Source organism: Telopea speciosissima, chromosome 3 (assembly GCF_018873765.1).
Source record: "Telopea speciosissima isolate NSW1024214 ecotype Mountain lineage chromosome 3, Tspe_v1, whole genome shotgun sequence".
Lineage (NCBI taxonomy): Eukaryota > Viridiplantae > Streptophyta > Magnoliopsida > Proteales > Proteaceae > Telopea > Telopea speciosissima.
In genome coordinates, this window is record NC_057918.1 from 7,721,500 (window position 1) to 7,740,888 (window position 19,389).

The window sequence follows — 19,389 nt, forward strand, 5'->3', positions numbered from 1 at the left end:
ACCGTTTTGGTTTGCAATTCACACCCTTATGTTAACGCTTGTAAATTTTATTCTACAACGTCCAAATAATTGATTCTTAACACCACAATTAAAAGGGTGGCTGAGCTATGTTTCCATGAAGAGGGACACCAATTATGTTGTCATAAAACATATGCCCGACTCACTAATAGAAGCATTTTAAGCGATTGAGTTGCAAATAATTCATTTGATTACAATAATAAATAGGGCAGGACATCTACATGCCACTCGCATATAACGGCATCTCACACACCAAGCCAAAGGACACACGTATAAGAAGGGATGTCTCACTATTTGTATACAAGGGCCCACGTGGCCAGGGAGAAGAAAGAGTGTGAGAGCAATGTGCACACCATGACATATATATCCTTTTCCTAGTGAAATATTATTGTTGTCGTTGTTATTTATATTAAGGGCAAGAGATCGTTGCCTAGTTGAATGGCCTTTGAACCAATGTGGGGCCAATGAATGCTCATATGAGCATAAACATGGATGAGATCTTATATTTAACAGGGACATGATTGTAATTTTGCTGCTTCTATGTTCACGCATAGGGCCATGCGACTACTAGACAATGTTATTTTTTCCCTTATAATAATTATCATTAGTTTGGGGTATGGACCATGCATCAAGTTTGGTTGCAAGGATTTATTCGCCATGCATGACACTTATTTTCTTCTATAAAACATATTTATTGGCACCCTTGATTCATCTATTAAATCTCGACCAAATTAAAGATAAATTGTATGGAGATATAAATATATAATCCAAGATATGGTTAGAAAAAGTCAACAAAATCTATAACTTTATTTTTTTTAACAACAAAACCCATAACACTATCTATTAATTGAAGATTTCCATTATTTGAAAATATAATAGACACGTGAACAATTTGATGAAGGGGTCAACCAAAAAAATTATCTGTTTATAAGAAACTCAAAAGAAAAAATCTAATACTTTTATAATTGGTTGAAACTACATCAGTGTTCCACATGACTTGCATAGCTAAACACAAATAAGAAGACCTTTTGCAATCAACTTAAATATTTGAATTGCCGTGACTTAAATACAGTCCCAATATTTATCACTCATCGACTTAATCCACACAAAAAAATTTGTGGATAGTTAGTTGTTTACGTCATCTTCCAATTATGAGGGCCAATTTTTTTTCTTCCGTTCTTGAAATAGATTACAATCATGTAGCATGTTGTGTGATTATTGCACGAGGTTCCCACTACTACAGGATCTGGGAAAGGTAATGTACGGTCTGTTCCATTTTCCTGCCCGCTCCATTTCCTCAAGTCCCTCTAATAGGGGTCTAGAAATGACCACTCTACCCTATTAGAGGAACTTGGGGAATAAATCAAACAAGAAATAGAGCAGATAATTTTTCTAAATATACGCAGTCTTACCATCTGCTTTGCAGCTTTGCAGAAGAGGTTGTTTCCAAGTTTTGAACTTGCATTAATCAACATGTTGCAATAGTGCAACTTAACTGTTTTCTTTATTATTATCGTTATTATTTTATTTTTTTTTATGCATTAAGACTTAAGCACAGCCTTTGACTCTTCAACAATTAAACCTATATTTCGTGATATTTCGCGATATTTCACCATACGTGGATTACTATCCCAAGTCTCATGGAGAGTTGATATGGTCAAATCAAAGGTTAAAAACATATTGTGAATTAATCAATTTTACGTATTATTATTATTTGGTTGAGGGGTCGATTGTATTAGTTATAGGCTTCTGTCTTTGTACTTTTAGGTGCAATCAAGATTATTCAAAGTTATCCTTTTAACCACTAAGCAAAAATTTATAGGAAAATGATGGTCATTGATACATCCAATATTCACCGGGCCAATCAACGATCGCCACGTGTCACAGGCGACCCGTTCCATAGGCAAGGAGAACGAACTGGGGTCCCAGCACCCGGGCTCGGCCTCACCCAGGTGCGGCCACCACGGGGGCGCGGCCTCACCTAGGAGCGGCCTCACCCAGGCACGGCCACACATCAAGGCGCGGCCTCACCCAGGCGCGGCCTCACCTAGGCGCGGCCACCCCTCGGGCGCGGCGGGGCCACACATCCAGGAGCGGCCTCACCCAGGCGCGGCCTGTACCTAGGCACAGCATCGTGGGCACGTGAGGAGGAGGCTACCCACCTATAACCCGATCGTATCACTAAGACTCATGTCACCACCAGGACTCTAGACCGCCGCTTAGAGGTCACGTCACCCAGACGGATTCAAGCACCAAGGACGTTATCTCCACACGCGGATATCTATCCACCAAGGAGCTTGATACCACTAGGACACTCCCTCCCGCGGGGAGATGATCAATCAGGATAGAGCCCCGTTACCCAGGGCCTCTATCCACTCAACGGGACAATCGCCATCAAACTGGGACTCTCCACACCGCCATACGCTACTATAAAAGGCAAGGTACATAACCCCATGGGGGACATCTAAACTCATACTGAATAATCACTATTCATCTATTTGCGCCAGGAGATCTAACTTTGGCATCGGAGAGCCCTAGGTCGGGACCACACCGGTTCTCTCTGTTGACCCCTTGGTCCACTTGCAGGTGACGGCACTCGCAGGACCGCTCGACGATTTCTTGACGCAACAGTCATGTTGACAGTATCATGCACCCTTTGACACTCTCTCTACTATGTAATATGTGGATCTCATGTATAAAAATTGAGAAGCATCCATTCTCGTGCTTTGATTGGCTTGGCGTGGAAGATTCCATGTCACACCATCAACTTGGCAATCCCTTACCTAAACTTCATAGCAACTCGAAAAATGTTTTTGCATTGGATATTTGCCGAAAGAGTAGATTATTAAGTGAATGGCAGGATCATCAACTTTCAATGTCAACTAAACTAACCTTGGGTTTTTCTTATTTTAAATTAGTGGCCTAAAACCTATCATCCCTAATTATGGGTTGTAATTTCACCCAAAAAATAAATTAAAAAAAATTATGGGTTGTAACCAATTTTTTTATGAAAAAAAAAGAAAAAAAAATAATAATAAACCATAACGTCCAAAATTACGTCTAAGCTTAGTTGTCCCTTGGCACCAGATCTACAAGCAACAATTGATAAGTTACAAACTATATATACATATTGTTGTTCCATCACTTGAATATTAACAAACTTAAACATTTTAAGAGTTTGTGAGATATTAAATTGGTCAACAAAAAGCTCCCATGACCAACAAAAGGGTTGTGATATGTCAAACGATCCTTTCATATCTTCATTATCTGTCAAAACGTTGAGCTATATGAATCCCGTTTCTTTTGTCCCTTTCAATCCTTGTTGCATGCCTCTTGCCTTCGCTTTATGTGAAAATCCTGTGAAACCAAAATTCATATAACCCGAAACAAACTTATTAATAAATAAAACACCAGATGCCAAACTTGCCCTCCCACTTGTAGCATCAAAACAACAATTAAAAATCAGTAAAAAAGGCATACCCAATGCACAAGGCTCTCGCCACTATGGGGTCCGGGGAGGGTCATAATTTATGCAACATTACCCCTGCTTTGCTGGGAGACTGTTTCCAAAGACTCGAACAATTAATTATAGGAAACTCAAATAATTAGTTATTGGGAATTACTGGTGAAGGACAAGAAAATTGATACGGTGCAAGTCATCCTTAAGAAAAACTGTACTAATAATGAATGAGTGAAAAAGATGAACCAAAGTGAAAAAGTGCAAGTCACTTTCAAATAATTAGTTATTTTGAAAGTGATTTATTATTATGCCATTATCAAAAGATATTATTAGCAGTCAAATTTTTTTGAGTACATTTGTGAATGATACTACGACCATCATTGGAAAAAATTGTATCTCATACGAAAATGATAAAATGTAAGGTTACAAATTATTTGATACCTATATAGGGGTGCGAACAAGAAAATCCATTTTTAAAACCTGCTAAAACACCATTCTCAACAAACATTTAGAAAAATGGAGAGCAATCAATTTAGTAGTTAAACTCCATATAGGGAAGAAACAAGAGTGTTTTGAATCGGAGCCCGATCAAGTCTAATATTAATAATAGCTTTGACAATTGAGGGAGAGGAAAATAGAAGAAATTAGAAAATAGTTTCAATCTATATTAATCATAAGATCACATACCATATCATACAAAGGGAAATGAGAAAAAAGATGCTAGAAGATAAGAATTTTGTAAAAAAGGAATCCAATGGTCCTTCCAAATGGATACCGTATGTTTGTTTCCAATTTGGAAGTAAACCATCTTGCTAAAAAATGGAAGAAGAGATCATTGGTTGGTTGTGTAACCCTTGCACCAGCGTGGGCCAGGGACCAATGAAGACGTGCAAAGGAATCAACACAGATGATTTTTTTTTTAATATTATTATTATAGGAGAGACAGAGTGTTAATTTTGTGCGCTACTATGTCTAGGTGTAGGAACCATGCAACCAATTAATGTTCTTTACCCATAATAATTATGAATTAAGTACGTACGAAAAACTCAGTGGATGGATCTCGGCACAATATTAAAGTTGCTCTTGTGGCGTATTTGTAATGAAGCAATTGCTACTGGCGCTGGCTTACAAGCTCGGCATGTAAACACTGATCCGAGCTGCTCTAAATGTGGTGCTTCAGCAGAGACTGGTGACCATATTCTTTTCGATTGCCCTTTTGCTCGTAGTGTTTGGTTTGGAAGCCCTCTACAATTCTCCCCCCAAGACGATATGCCTTGTTTGGTAGACTGGATTCAAAGTTGGAATGTTTGGTTCAAGCAGGATAAGAAGCTTGCTCGTGAGTCTCTCTCAAGAGCCTCCTTTATTTGCTGGTATCTTTGGCGCTCTCGTAATGAACTAGTTTTCAATGGGAAAGCTTGGACTCCCTCTGAAGTTCTCCAAGTGGCTGATAGGGCCTACCTAGAATTTTACAATACAGTGCAAAAGCCGGGTGATCTAGCACTACAAGCGCCAAGTGATCTTTCGTTTGGTTATGGGATTAGTAGATCCCACCACTGCCTCCATTGGTCCCCCTACTGTGGGTGTTGTTAAGGCGAACTGTGATGCGACGCTCACTAAGGATGCGGCAAAGGGTGGTTTGGGTGTGATTTTTAGAGACCACACTGGTGTTCTGTTAAAGGTGCGCTCCCTCCCTCAGTTGTTTGGTTCGATTATCCAAGGAGAGGTAATGGCTATTCGTAGTGCTCTCGTCTCTGCCTTAGAGTTGGGTTTTAACAACTTGCTTGTGGAATTTGATAGTAGGGATGCTATTATGTTTATTGAAGGAAGGAAATCTCCGGGTTGGGAGGTGGAGGACCTAGTGGCTGATGTGGCTAGACTGAAATCTTCTTTCTCCTCTATTGCTTTCTCTTTTGTTCCTAGGGCTGTGAATGATGTTTCGGATGCTCTAGCCAGGAAGGCACTGTCACTTGGGTATGTGACAGATTAACCAAATTCCAATCGGTGGCTTCAGGAGCTTTGTGTGACTGAAGTTGCTGGTTGTACTCACCCCTGTCATCAATAAACTCCCCGCTTAACCAAAAAAAAAAAATAGTCATCTAGTGGTCACGGGTTAAAGTTGGGAAAGAGCCTCTCCATGAAGCAGGGGTAAGTTAGCATACATTATGACCCTCTCTAGCCCTGAGCTTCATTCACCAGCACACCCTTTCTTATAACTGTCTACGTTAAAATAAAAAAATAAAAAATAAAAAAAATAAAAAAGAGAGAATTTTTTTGGGTGCAAATAAAAAACTGAATATCGACAAATGGCAAAGTTCTACCGACAAAAAACAAAGGATGGCAATGTTGAAATTCCAAAAAAGGAATAGGGAAAAAGTTGTGTAAAGTTAGAGTTCTGGGTGCAATTGCGCAAACATATTTCTCAGGGGCTTCGTTGAATATAGAGGAGAAATTGAAAACTTCCGAGCTTCAGTACTGTCTCACTGTCTCGTCTAGGGTTTCATTAATCGCTGAATCGGATTGAAAATTGGCCGATTTGAAATCGGAATCATTCCGGACTGATTCCGATTCATGTAGGTTTGAATCAGAATACTTATGTTAAGATTCTCCCAATTTCTACCGTTTCAATCCGATTCTAAGGTTATACGGACCGATTTCAACCCGATAATCGGTAATCGGCCGAGATCGATTCGTCACCGACTCCTGATTTAAAAACCCTGGTTCCGTCCTCAATTCTCTACAGAAAATGTCTATTTCAAGATTCCAGTTTCCCGGGCTAAAGAGCACTTCTATCGAGCTAATAGGCTGTTGGATTTGGAGACTAGTGAGATTCTAAAGCTCTATAGTACTGTGGTTCTCTGATTTTTGAATCATATCCACTTTCGTCTTCTATACTTTCCTTCTTCTCAAGCATTTGAATAACTGAAACGAAAAAGAGCCATGAGAAAAAGAAAGCCATGGCGTATCGGCATTTGGGGCAGTTGTACGGCAACCTTTTGCTTCGTCTTGCTTGCAGAGGCGGTAATGCTACCTTACAGAATTACATGTTTAGAGATCGTATTTGCTTTTGTATATTGTGTACATGGACGTGGTTGCATGTCTCTCTGTAACATCGTATTTGAGATTACGCTGGAAGGAAGAAATCTCTTGAACTTGAATCCAAAGTAAGGAATTCTCTTAAGAATCTCCATTTCCAGGGGTTTCTTCCATTTTGGATCTATCTGCTTTTTTTACAGGATTCTTTTTTAGTTTAACTTGACAGAAATCATCTTCAATTCTCTACAGTTCGGTTTAGTTTTCTCAAGTTTTTAAAGAAACTCCCTGCCAATTCATCTTCTGAGCTTGGTATTACAGGTTGCCATCTCAGTTTGTATTTACAAATATTAAAGTCCTGAAGCTTAGAAATTCCCGGTTGGGTTTGTATGAAACTTTTGCCTTTCCTTCTTACACCGAAAGTTTATTTTTTTAAAGACCTCAAAGATCTGTTCGTGAAAGTGAACAGTGGAGTTTTTCTTTAATTTTGAGAGGCTTGGCGCATTGTGTCAATGAATGCTGCTTAAATGGGTCTTTCATCTGATGTAGTTATGGTCCATCTGGTCATGTTGTCAAATGGAGGAGAGATGGCTGTGGAAATTGAGACGAGATTGATGGTTTTTCTGCATTAGCGGAATTAAGCACCATTTCTCTATAGGTGTGGGAGGGGAGGGGGGTGGAGAATAAAATGCAGGGTGGAAGAGGGATACACTTCAGCCAGCTCTACATATTTTCATACATCCAATCGTTTCAGGATGATCACTCCCAGATAGGGCAGAAAGGTTACTCGAGAGTGGTCTACTGTAACGACCCCGATAATCCTGAAGCATTAAAACTCAAATACAGGGGAAACTGTATCTCCACCACGAAGTATACTGTATTTAATTTCGTCCCCAAGTCTTTGTTTGAGCAGTTTAGAAGGGTTGCAAACATATACTTTCTTGTTGCGGCTTGTGTTTCCTTTAGTCCGTTGGCGCCTTACCGGGCTGGCAGCATCGTTTTACCTCTTGTGGTAGTGATCGGGGCTACAATGGTCAAGGAGGCTGTTGAAGACTGGAGGCGTAGGAAGCAGGTAATCTATGATAACTTCCAATACAGGATTCAGAACTTTTCAGCTCTACTTTTTTAGTATCTGACACATTGAGGGTGTGATTGGATTATATTAGCAACTTTTTCATCTTGAATTTATCTACTCTGTTTTAAGTGCTTGAAGCAAGATCAATTAGGTCTCTTTTGTTTCTGGCAATTTCTGATATTTGGCATAAATAATTCTAGGTTGGAGCAGAAGTTGCAATTGTCGTAGATTTTCTGACTAGTTCTTGGCTAGAAGCTTTAAATCATTTTTTTTTTCTCCCTTCCAAATTTAACATTTGATTAAAAAAAAATCATTGCTAAAAACATTAGGGGACGCATATTTGACATCACTATCAAGAATCTTTCGACCCTCACCCTGGAGATGAATCTGCTAATCCTTTGCTGGAAGTGTTTGTCTGGCAGGTTCAATCAGAAGCTCCTTCCACCCCCCACCCGCCGTAGTCGATGAGCTTTCCTTTCATAAAGCATACTTGAGAGGAGGATTCTTGTAAATGCTTTAATCATGCCAGGGAGGAGAATCTTATAAATGCTTTTGCTTCATATTGTTCTCATGTAACTAATTCTATCTTATGTGAAAGTATTGAACCTGTGATATCCGCCGTTTGTCCATGTGCAAATTCTAATAATCTTAACTTTGATATCTGTAACAAAAGGATTAGTCAAATTATCAATAGAGGGGAAAAATTGGTGACTGAAACTGGCCGCGAACGGACCAAATGCTACATTCTATATTAGGGATATATCCAAGTTTTTCCGTAAACATGCAAGAATGGCTTGGTGGCTTGATGCTTAGCCCAAATTCCCTTAAATTTTCCCTGGCACTAAAAACAGAGAGAATGTAGGGGTAAAGTGCATAAGATAAATAGATACAATGAACAGTTTCTGGACTTCGTGCACCTGTTTACATCTCCCTCTTCATCTTAGTCTATGGTCTTTCTCTCTCATAAACAGCATATTGCACAGCCTGTAAATGCGTCTCTCTTCATCTTTATCTACTATTCTGTCATTCCTGATAAACATCGCATGTCGCCACACCTATCCTTCCTTTGTGTGTATGGGTGTGTGTTGGGGGGGGGTGGGAGGGGGCTGGACCGGATGGTACTCTCTCAGACCACCATCACTATAACTTTTCGTTGCTATGGGGGTGAGAAAGTTCAATGAATCAGCTAATATGTCAATATTATATAGTTGTCAAGGAGCCTCCTTGGCGGCATAGCTGACAAGGCGGGCCTTGATCTATATACCACATGATTCGGGCGTGTTTTCCATATCCTGATTATGTTATAGGTATCAAGGTGGCTGGATCCTGAAGATGGAAACATAATCAAGATATGAAAACGTAACTGGAAAAAGGTGCTCATCTTGGAGCCATGGTAATCATGGTCAATGGTATGCTTAAAAATCTTTTCTTTTTTCCTTTCTACTATAATATGTAGCAAATTCTGCATAGAATGATAACAGAGAGTTAAAATTTGGAAGAAGAGGAGGCCGATTCTTTTGTCGAAGTGTCAATACTCAACTCTAATAAACTCAAATAAGCCAATTCTTGTGGTTAAGCGATCCTTTATGTTGCTTATCACATTTATTTAGAGGGTGAATAAGCAGAAGAGGAGGCTGATTCCTTGGTCGAAGTGTCTATACTCAACCCAAATCAACTCAAATAAGCCAATTCTTGTGGTTAAGCGATCCTCTATGTTGCTTCTCACATTTATTGTTACATTTCTTTCTCCCTCTACTTTCTTTCTCCTTTCCAATAGGATAGTTAAATTGCATTGGTGTAAGGGCAATAACCAGAAAAATAAATAAAATGACAAGTGCCAAAAGCCTTCAGAAAAGGAGGGGAGCTTCTAACTGATTGAAGTTTGGCCTTTCATTGAAAGGTTTATATATCTTGGGTTGTTGAAGCATTTCTCTCTTTAGTAGTTATGGTTCATCCAACTATTGATGCATATATAGAAGCATATATCTTTAAAACTGATGCATGAAACAGTGGTTATTACTGTCAGATAATATCCATTCCCTGCATATAGTATGTTTCTTGAATGCGTGCATCAAAGGGACCTTGCACCTTGCAAACTGATATATTCTGTTTTTGCTGTCAGTCTCTTAGATGCTTTCATGGGTTTGACCTCTGTTATATATTCTCCAATCAATAATAAGCAATCGTCTTGATTACTGTATTTGACTTTGTCCAATCAATAATTAGCTACCGTCTTACTGCATTTGACTTTGTCCTTCTTAATCTTTATTACAATTCAAATAATGTATAATGGTTTCAGGATATAGAGGCCAATAATCGTAAGGTTAAAGTGTATGGGAAGGATCATACTTTCCACAAAACTAAGTGGAAGAATGTACGGGTTGGAGATCTCGTCAGGGTGGAGAAGGATGAATTCTTTCCTGCTGATCTGCTTCTGCTTTCTTCAAGTTATGATGATGGGATTTGTTATGTTGAGACCATGAATCTTGATGGTGAGACAAACTTAAAAGTCAAGCGATGTTTGGAAGCAACAGCTGCACTGCGTGATGAGTTCTGGAAATTTAAAGCAATTGTGAGATGTGAGGACCCAAATGAACACTTGTATTCCTTCATTGGAAATTTGTATCATGAGAACAGACAGTACCCTCTTTCACCTCATCAGATCCTTCTGAGAGATTCAAAGCTTCGAAACACTGAATATATCTATGGAGTGGTTATTTTTTGTGACCATGACACAAAGGTAATGCAGAATACGATACATCCTCCTTCCAAGAGAAGTAAGGTTGAAAGGAAAATGGATAAGATAATCTATTTCCTTTTCAGTGTCCTGGTTTTGATTTCTTCTATTGGATCCGTTCTCTTTGGTGTTCAAACTAAGAATGATATTAGTGGAGGAAGGTATAAAAGGTGGTATCTTAGACCAGATTCTACAACTGTATTTTTTGACCCAAGAAGAGCTTCTTTAGCATCATTTTGTCATTTCTTGACTGGTCTTATGTTGTATGGATATTTGATACCAATATCCTTGTATGTATCCATTGAAATTGTGAAGGTTTTGCAGACTATATTTATTAATCAAGACAAGAATATGTATTATGCGGTAACAGAAAAGCCAGCCCTGGCCCGCACTTCAAATTTGAATGAGGATCTTGGTCAGGTTCATACTATACTTTCTGACAAAACAGGTACATTGACATGCAACTCTATGGAGTTTGTTAAATGCTCCATAGCTGGTACTGCTTATGGCCGTGGTGTTACTGAAGTAGAGAAGGCTATCAAAAGAAGGAAAAAAGATGGCGATCCTGAATCTGTTGAAGCATCGTTTGATATGGAGGAGCATAGTGGCAATATTACGGACTCAAGAAAGTCAATCAAGGGTTTCAACTTCAGGGATGAACGTATCATGGAAGGGAAGTGGATAAATGAACTTCATGCGTATGTCATACAGAATTTCTTTCGTGTGTTAGCAATCTGCCATACTGCCATTCCTGATGTAAATAAGGAGTCAGGTGAAATTTCTTATGAAGCTGAGTCACCAGATGAAGCTGCTTTTGTCATAGCTGCAAGGGAGTTTGGCTTTGAATTCTATGAAAGGACACAGACTAGTATATCATTGCATGAATTGGATCTGAAGACTGGGAAAAAGGTTGCTAGGTGCGTTTTCTTGGTTATTGTTCTTTCCATCGGCTTCCCTACTTTTATTTAGAAGCTCTTTCTGTATATTTTGTTTGAACATGGTTTCTTAATTCCAGGGCATATAAGCTTCTTCATGTCTTAGAGTTTAGCAGTTCCCGCAAGAGAATGTCAGTGATAGTGAGGAATGAAGAGAATCAGCTGTTACTCCTTTGCAAGGGTGCAGACAGGTCTGATGCCCTACATTTACGTATTGTGTACTGTAGATTCCATAAACTTGTGGTAGTGTTCTTTTGATGCAAAGTTTGTCTTTATCTGTGCATGCATTCAGTGTAATGTTTGAAAGGCTCTCAGAGGATGGACAGATATTTGAGATTGAGACGAAAGATCACATTAGCAGATATGCTGCAGCAGGTTTAAGAACCTTGGTAATTGCATATCGTGAACTGGGTGAACAAGAGTACGCAATATGGAAAGAGGATCTCTTTGAGGCCAAAACATCTGTCTCTGCTGACCGCGACACACAGGTAGATGCTGCAGCGGATAAGATCGAGAGGGATTTGATACTTCTTGGTGCCACAGCTGTTGAAGACAAACTGCAAAAGGGGGTGAATATCCAACTGTCATCTTGAAACTGCTTTTGACTAGTAATAGGGCACTGGGCACTGAATTGCAATGTGGGTTGGATGTCTTTTTTTTTTTGGTCTATAGGGTTGTATGTCTTGGGTAGTATGTCATCCTGTAACTGCAATTTATTAGACATTAGGTTGGAACAGCCCCTCTATCCAGGCATGGTTAACAATGTCCGTGCACTTACAAGAAACCTACCTAGAAGCACAGAAGCACAAGGGCACATGTAAAATGTATAAATTCCTTGCAGAGTCTCTGTAACACTTTCATATGAACGTGCAAGCTTGTGAAACAATGAAATCTTGCTACAATCTTGTTTTTGAAGAAGTGTGTACATGAATTAATGGTTGGTTATCAACCTGATACACTCTTTGGATGTACAGGTTCCTGAATGCATCAAGAACCTTTCCCAGGCTGGGGTTAAAATATGGGTCTTAACTGGGGACAAGATGGAAACTGCAGTCAATATTGGGTCTGGCTTACTAAGTTCTCAATCCATTTCTTGTTACTATAGTGTGGTGAGCATGAGGTCCGAGTCTCCATTCTGATAGTCATATAATAACCAAAAAAAATCCTACAGGTATGCATGTAGGCTGCTGAGGGAAGAGATGAGGCAGATTGTGATTACACTAGATACACCAGATATCATTGCCTTGGAGAAACAAAGAGACAAGGAAGCAATTGCAAAGGTATGCTAGATGTCAGGTTTCTAAAGGAAAGGATTGGACACTCATTCATTTTTTGTTTTTGTTTTTTTAAATATTGGGGCATTGGGGCTTTGGTTGATCTATGATTCTCAAAAAATTAATTCTTTGTTAGGCTTCCCGTGAGAGTGTAACGATGCAAATACGAGAAGGAAAATCTCAAGTTATTTCTTCTAGACAAAGTTGTGTTTCATCTGCTTTGATAATTGATGGTAAGTCTTTGATCTTTGCCCTCGCGGAGAATCTAGAGAGCTTGTTTCTGGAGCTTGCAATTGATTGTTCATCTGTTATTTGCTGTCGATCATCTCCAAAACAGAAAGCACTTGTAAGTGTTACTCCATTTCGTTGAATCGGACATTCGTAAATCTAATTTGTTTTAGTTTATGAGGAATCATCAGTTCCAGTTGTTATTGACATTAAAATTGTCTGATAGAAATGTAGAAGACATGCAGGTTACTAGATTGGTGAAAAAGGCAACAGGTAAAACAACATTAGCAATTGGTGATGGGGCAAATGATGTTGGCATGCTTCAAGAAGCTGACATAGGAGTTGGCATCAGCGGTGTGGAGGGAATGCAGGTTATTATAGTTTCTGTGGATTTGAGGAGCCTTATGCCTTTTTAATAAAAAGTATATATGTTTAGGCAAAAGTTCCCTAGTTGGCATACCAGGTAAGAGTGTCTCTCGTTTGGATACTTAATTCTGCCATGTGGAAGGGTCAAATGGCAAATTTGACCATTGGATACCTAGGAGATGTTCTGGATAGACCACATGTCAAATTTTAGGCTCAAATTCAATCATTTATCCCCATGTATTGGCATGCATTCCCGTGTATGTCCATGCACACCTACTGGGCTTCCAATCACTACTGGATCTCTTTTGATTTTTCAATGCTTTGTTTTGCACATGGAGAACTCTCTTAATATTTAATCACTAGATTTCCAGTTCATTGTCAAGTCTTACTCTTAAGGATTTAAGGTCCCTATATCTTATCACATTTCTGTCCTACATCGGATGGTCTTGTTATTTCTCTTTACCCTCTTACTAGGCACCTTTATATCATGACTATCATTATCTTTTTTGTATTTCCCCTTTTTTTCCAATTCCTTTTGTTTGTGATGACTTCTAGTTTTCTTCTCTATGTCTACTTTCTCATCATGCTCAAAACATCCTAAGCCACTTTCTATGCTGAAAATAAGGGGGACAAATCCTATGCTACTTCTTGGACCACTTTTGGTCTCAAACTATTTCCTTTTGTCTTTATCCCAATTTTGCCATCTCTCTGAGGCAGCCTTTTCATGAAAATACTTCCATTTGAAAGCTGAGTCAAGATAATTATTTTCTGATTTTTGTATACTGAATCTTTTCTTATGTGTGACGGAGAGGAGTTAATAGAATTATACTGAATTGTTCTTTGTGAAAAATGAATAACTTATGAGGTTATATTCCAATGACTCTGATCCTTGGTGGCCTCTTCTTGCTAATCCCATGGTTGTAAACAGCATCAAGAATATACTCGCTCTCTTGTACCTTCACTTTACCAAGATTACAGAACCCAGTTTATTTGCCAAAACATCCTATGGATGCTTTTTTCCCGTCTTTTAATAGAGGTTGAGAAGATGTCACAGAGGACTATCTATCCTAATATGACCCCTTGTCTTTCAAGAATGTCATTATACAAAAGGAAAGCATCTTTTCACCAATCAAAGTGTTTTGTTAATTAACAATGAGAGTCAACATAATCATTCTGATTGATTTTTGTTTGCAGGCTGTTATGGCTAGTGATTTTGCAATTGGTCAGTTCTGTTTTCTGGAGCGTCTGTTGCTGGTACACGGCCATTGGTGTTACAGGCGAATAGCCAAGATGGTAAGTGCTGTCTCATGGTTTTGTAAGGCCTTGACCTACAATTGCAATCACTCAGTGCTCAAGGTTTTAAATTCAGTGGAACTATTGGAATTCGAAGTTTGAATTTTCCTAATTACAGTTCCAGGCAAAATATGAAAAGCTCAGAAGTAGGAAAGTTACTGGAAGATAAAAGACTTTCTTTTGTCCTTGGATTTCATGTGGATGCTAAAAATTTGCCAGGACTTCAACTAAAGCTGTCTCCTCAACAAATTTGTCCCCTCCTCCCTCCTTGATTTGCTTCAATCTATTTCCTTTGAGGATGAAATACTCAAAGCCATCCTCTCCCACAAGACCAATCGTGCCCCTGGTACTGACAGTTTTAGCTAGGATTTCTTCTCTGCTAGTTGGGACATCATCAAGGTTGACATTGTCAATACTATTCGTAGCTTCTTCTTCAACCCTAGCCAGATCCTTAAGGTCAACCACACTTTTCTCTGTCTCATCCCAAAAAAAGAAGGGGCTTTCTCCTTGTTTGACTTTAGACCAATCTCACTTTGCAACCTTCTTTACAAATTCATCGCCAAAATCTTGGCCAATCGTCTCCAACTGGTGGTTCCTTCCCTTGTTGGCCCCAACCAATCGGCTTTCATCTCGGGAAGAAGTATTTCGGATAACATCCTCCTTTGTTCCAAAATTGTTCGGGATTTTGACCCCAAATCTCGATCCCCAGTTGCCCTCATGAAAATAGACATCCATAAAGCTTTTGATTCTCTCCGCTGGGACATTATTACTGAGGTCTTGACCCTTATGGGCTTCCCATTTCCTTTCGTTCGCTGGATCCATGCTTATATCTCTTCCCCTAGATTCTCTGTCCTTGTCAATGGATCCTCGATGAGGTTCTTCTCTTCTCAGGTTGGCATCCGCCAAGGCTGTCCCCTGTCTCCTTTCTTCTTCTCCCTTGCCCTCTCCAGAAGCATTCAGTCCAGAACTGATCAACTTCTTATCTCTCCCATCCCCAAAGTCAAAGCCATTAAACTTTCCCACCTTGCTTTTGCTGATGATCTCATGATCTTCTCCAAGGCTTCCCCTGCCTCCATCTTGACCATTATGACCTCCTTGCACCAATTTGAAATTTTGAATGCCTCTCGGGTCTCAAAATCAATCTCTTGAAATCCTACATCTTTCTTTCGGGTGTTTCCGAAGCTGATAAGGCTTCCCTCCTCCGCCTTACGGGTTTCTTCCTAGGTACCCTCCCTGTTAAGTACCTTGGCCTCCCTCTGATCAATGCTAGGATGATTGGCCATCACTGCACCCCCATGCTTGATCTAATTCGCAAGAGGCTTCAACTTTGGAAAGGAAAACTCCTTTCCTATGCAGGGAGGGTCGAGCTGATTAGATCAGTCCTCCAATCCTCCTACATCTATTGGTGCAACATTTATGGGCTTCCTAAATCTTCCATTAAAGCCATGAAATCTTTATTTTGTGCCTTCCTCTGAAAAGGAAAAGAATGTTCCAAATTTCTCCACCCCCTTAGTTGGAAATCCATTTGTCTTCCTAAAAGAGAAGGTGGTCACGACATCCATAGAATTCGAGATTCTAATAACTAAGGAATTCTCAAGTTGCTTTGAAAAATCTCCACTAAGCATGACTTCATTTGGGTTAATTGGGTCTACTCCTATCTTCTTAAATCTGAATCAATTTGCACTGTTCCCATTCCTGCCAACTCTTCTTGGGTCTAGCGCCAAATCCTTCACCTTCGTCCCCTAGTCCTCAGAGCTACTATCACCAAGATTGCTGATGGGAATTCAATCTCCCTCTGGCTCAATCACTGGCATCCCTTAGGAGTTCTCCTTTCTGTGGTAGGAGCCCGCACGGTTTACTCCTCTGGTATTCCAAAATATGCCAAGGCCTCCTCCATTATTTCCCATGGTGTTTGGTCCTCCTCTCTTCCCCCTCTTCCGAGTCTCTCCCCGGTCTGGGCCTCCCTTCCTCCCTCAAGCCTCTACCCCCGACAAGATCCTTTGGATCCCCTCCCCACACAAGCTTTCCTCCTTCACTGCCACCTCTCTGTCTCCCCATCCTGTATCCTCTATTGGAATGGTATTGAGGACATCAACCACCTTTTCTTTTCTTGCTCTTTTGCCACCTCAGTTTGGAAGAAAGCCTTAGATTCATTTTGGCCCTGTAGTGGAGACCTTTACCCTTCTCTAGGGAGTGGCTTTGGATGGATATGACTTTCTCCGGTAGTACCATTTGCGATGTTGTTGGTAAGCTTCCGTTCGGTGCTGTTATTTCTCATATTTGGATGGAGCGGAATTTTCGAAGATGGACTTCCAACTCCCGTTCTCTAAGATTCACTTATTGCCTCATAGATCTATTGTAGACTCCCCAAGGAACATGCATATTGTTGTTACCTGGGGTTTACCTGTTTCTCTTCTTCTTCCTCTTGGCCCTTCCTAGGGTCCGGTTTTGTATAGCTCCCCCCCCTCTCTCCCTGTGTATTCCCCCTCCCCTTTTCCCTGCTCTCCTTTTGGCAACGAGTTAATTATTCACCATAAAAAAAAATTAGGTCTGCACCAGTTCAAACTCTGGTTCTAAAAGGACACTTAAAACCTTGGTCCAAATCCCAATCAAACAGTCATAATGTCAAGCAGCCTATATACATCTTCCAAATTCGATGACTCATCTTTATCATTGACTCTTATTTCTTTTCTTAATGCTCTCATTGAAATCCATGGAGTTGGGATTGGGAAATTTTGTTGACAAGCCATCATTGTTTCTAACCAACATTAAAATCATAAAAAAAAAGAAGAAAACTATCACAGTAGTTGTTTTCATCCAGCTTACTACTAAAACAAAAAGGGAGGTTCCCATTCTGGCGTACAATTTTTAAGTGAGACCTTAAGATGAAGGGGATTCTGTCATTGATAAATCTGGATTTTGGTCATCAATTAATAAATATTCATCTTGCCAGGTTAATGTGAACTTTTTATTTGTTTCTGCAGATATGTTACTTTTTCTACAAAGACATAACATTTGGTTTAACCTTATTTTGGTTTGAGGCTTATGCGTCTTTCTCCGGCCAACCTGCTTATAATGATTGGTGCATGACCTTCTACAATGTTTTCTTCACTTCTCTTCCTGTGATTGCACTTGGTATCTTTGATCAGGATGTTTCTGCAAGCCTCTGTCTTGAGGTACACAATTTCATGTTCTTAGCTCTTAAATACCTATGGATGTATAAAAACCAAATAGTAAAAACTAAAAAGTTTCCTTGGAGAAGGATATCCTCATTGTGAACAGAGAAATTGCAAATGCAGGGTAGGTTGTTGACCATTGAAGATGAAGCATGAAATTTTTATACAGGGAACTATGATTTCTGATTCAAAAATTAAACCCATGGTTAATTTTTTTTTTGGCTAACTATTAGTTATACATCCATACAACACTTTATTGTGAATGTGGGGTATTGCATATCCAATTCCTTATTACATCCAACAATTTTGTTATGGAAAAAAAATGAAACAATCCGTTGGAGATCATTATTCTTATCATCCTTCATCACTATCTCCTACTCTAGTCAAGAGGACCTTTATTTATGTATTGTTGGGTGCATCTTGCCTTCTTTTGATTGCCCCTTGTCTTAATCCCAGAAGCTAGTTAATATAGGGGTAAAAAAGGGTTTTCAAAATAATTTGAAAGCGACTTGTCATTATGTCCTTGTTAAAAGAAGCACATTTTTCGAGTAGGATGTGAAATGACAGGATTTATCCTCGTTGAAAAAAATTGTGTAATACTAAGCGGACAAAAAAGTAAAGTTGCGACTTTTTTTTTTCACCAACTTTGGTTACAACAAGATTTTTCCTAGTTTATTTTTGTTGATACTCACTTCTATATTGGTTTTACAGTACCCTCTGTTATATCAAGAAGGTTTACAGAACATCCTCTTCAGCTGGGCTCGTATACTTGGTTGGATGTTTAATGGGGTTATCAGTTCTGGTATCATCTACTTCTTCATCACTAGTTCGGTCATTCACCAGGCCTTTCGGAGAGATGGACGAGTGGCAGAGTATGAAGTCCTCGGGGTCACATTGTATACTTGTGTTGTGTGGACTGTAAACTGCCAGATGGCTCTGACCATCAACTACTTCACATGGATCCAACACTTCTTCATCTGGGGCTGCATCATCTTCTGGTACATATTCTTGGTTATTTATGGGTTGCTTCCACCAACATTATCTACAACAGCATACCAGGTTCTTGTGGAAGCATGTGCATCAAGTCCTCTTTACTGGTTGTCCACCTTCTTTGTTGTTATATCTGCATTAATACCTTATTTTTCCTATAAGGCTTTTCAAATCCGATTCTGTCCTATGTACCATAACAAAATTCAGATAGCACGATTAAAAGGCTGACGCTCAAAATTCTGTTGGGTTCTATGCCCGGAATTGAGGACATTGTTCAACATTTGAAGGAGACACTTTGGCAGAGAACTTGTGAAACATGGTCAGTGTCAGAATTTTGAGTTCAACCCTGGGAATGGTTTCCAGGATCTCAATAGTATCTTCAGAATGTATATTGTCAATTGCAAGTGGAAATGAAGCTTTGATATGTAGTGAACTGTATATAACTATATATTCTCTTCTGTATGTTCAGCATTTAAATTGCAAGCTGCAATTGCAATGAAGCTTGATAGGTAGTGCATTGTATACATTCTCTTCAGCTTCTTGTGATGCTGATAGGGGGATTGGGTCCCTGTCCTAGTGGGGGGCCTGGAGATGTGGACTTCCCTCAGCTATGGATTAGAAGTTTTCACTGCATCCAATGCACACCCCGCTTGAGATGGAAGAATTCCCAAATGCTGAATGCTGTTTTCGACATTCCTTAATCCACATTGATTTGGGATATTTTCAGGGTTGGAGTGTTACCATCACGGTGTTGATCTGAAACAGTGATCCAGGTCCCTTTCCTACAGGAGAAAGTGTTTTTGTTCT

General features: G+C 39.6%; 2 protein-coding genes across 3 annotated transcripts; both read left to right on the forward strand.

Moving 5' to 3' along the window:
* Window positions 1–5,009: 5,009 nt before the first annotated feature.
* On the forward strand, window positions 5,010–5,465 carry LOC122654127. The gene has a single exon (XM_043848105.1). It carries the CDS (start codon window positions 5,010–5,012, stop codon window positions 5,463–5,465), a length of 456 nt encoding a protein of 151 aa, XP_043704040.1.
* Window positions 5,466–7,190: 1,725 nt separating this feature from the next.
* LOC122656487 (probable phospholipid-transporting ATPase 8) lies at window positions 7,191–18,832 on the forward strand. Of its 2 annotated transcripts, none has more exons than XM_043851027.1 (11): window positions 7,191–7,580; window positions 9,883–11,237; window positions 11,336–11,446; window positions 11,548–11,824; window positions 12,230–12,318; window positions 12,427–12,535; window positions 12,666–12,875; window positions 13,003–13,128; window positions 14,318–14,416; window positions 17,401–17,592; window positions 18,304–18,832. In XM_043851027.1, exons 1-11 carry the CDS (start codon window positions 7,197–7,199, stop codon window positions 18,808–18,810), a joined length of 3,459 nt encoding a protein of 1,152 aa, XP_043706962.1. In that variant the 5' UTR covers window positions 7,191–7,196; the 3' UTR covers window positions 18,811–18,832. The 2 variants fall into 2 exon arrangements, with proteins under 2 accessions (XP_043706962.1, XP_043706963.1); XM_043851028.1 differs by having other exon boundaries at window positions 17,401–17,498; window positions 18,304–18,663.
* The last annotated feature ends 557 nt before the right edge of the window (window positions 18,833–19,389 follow it).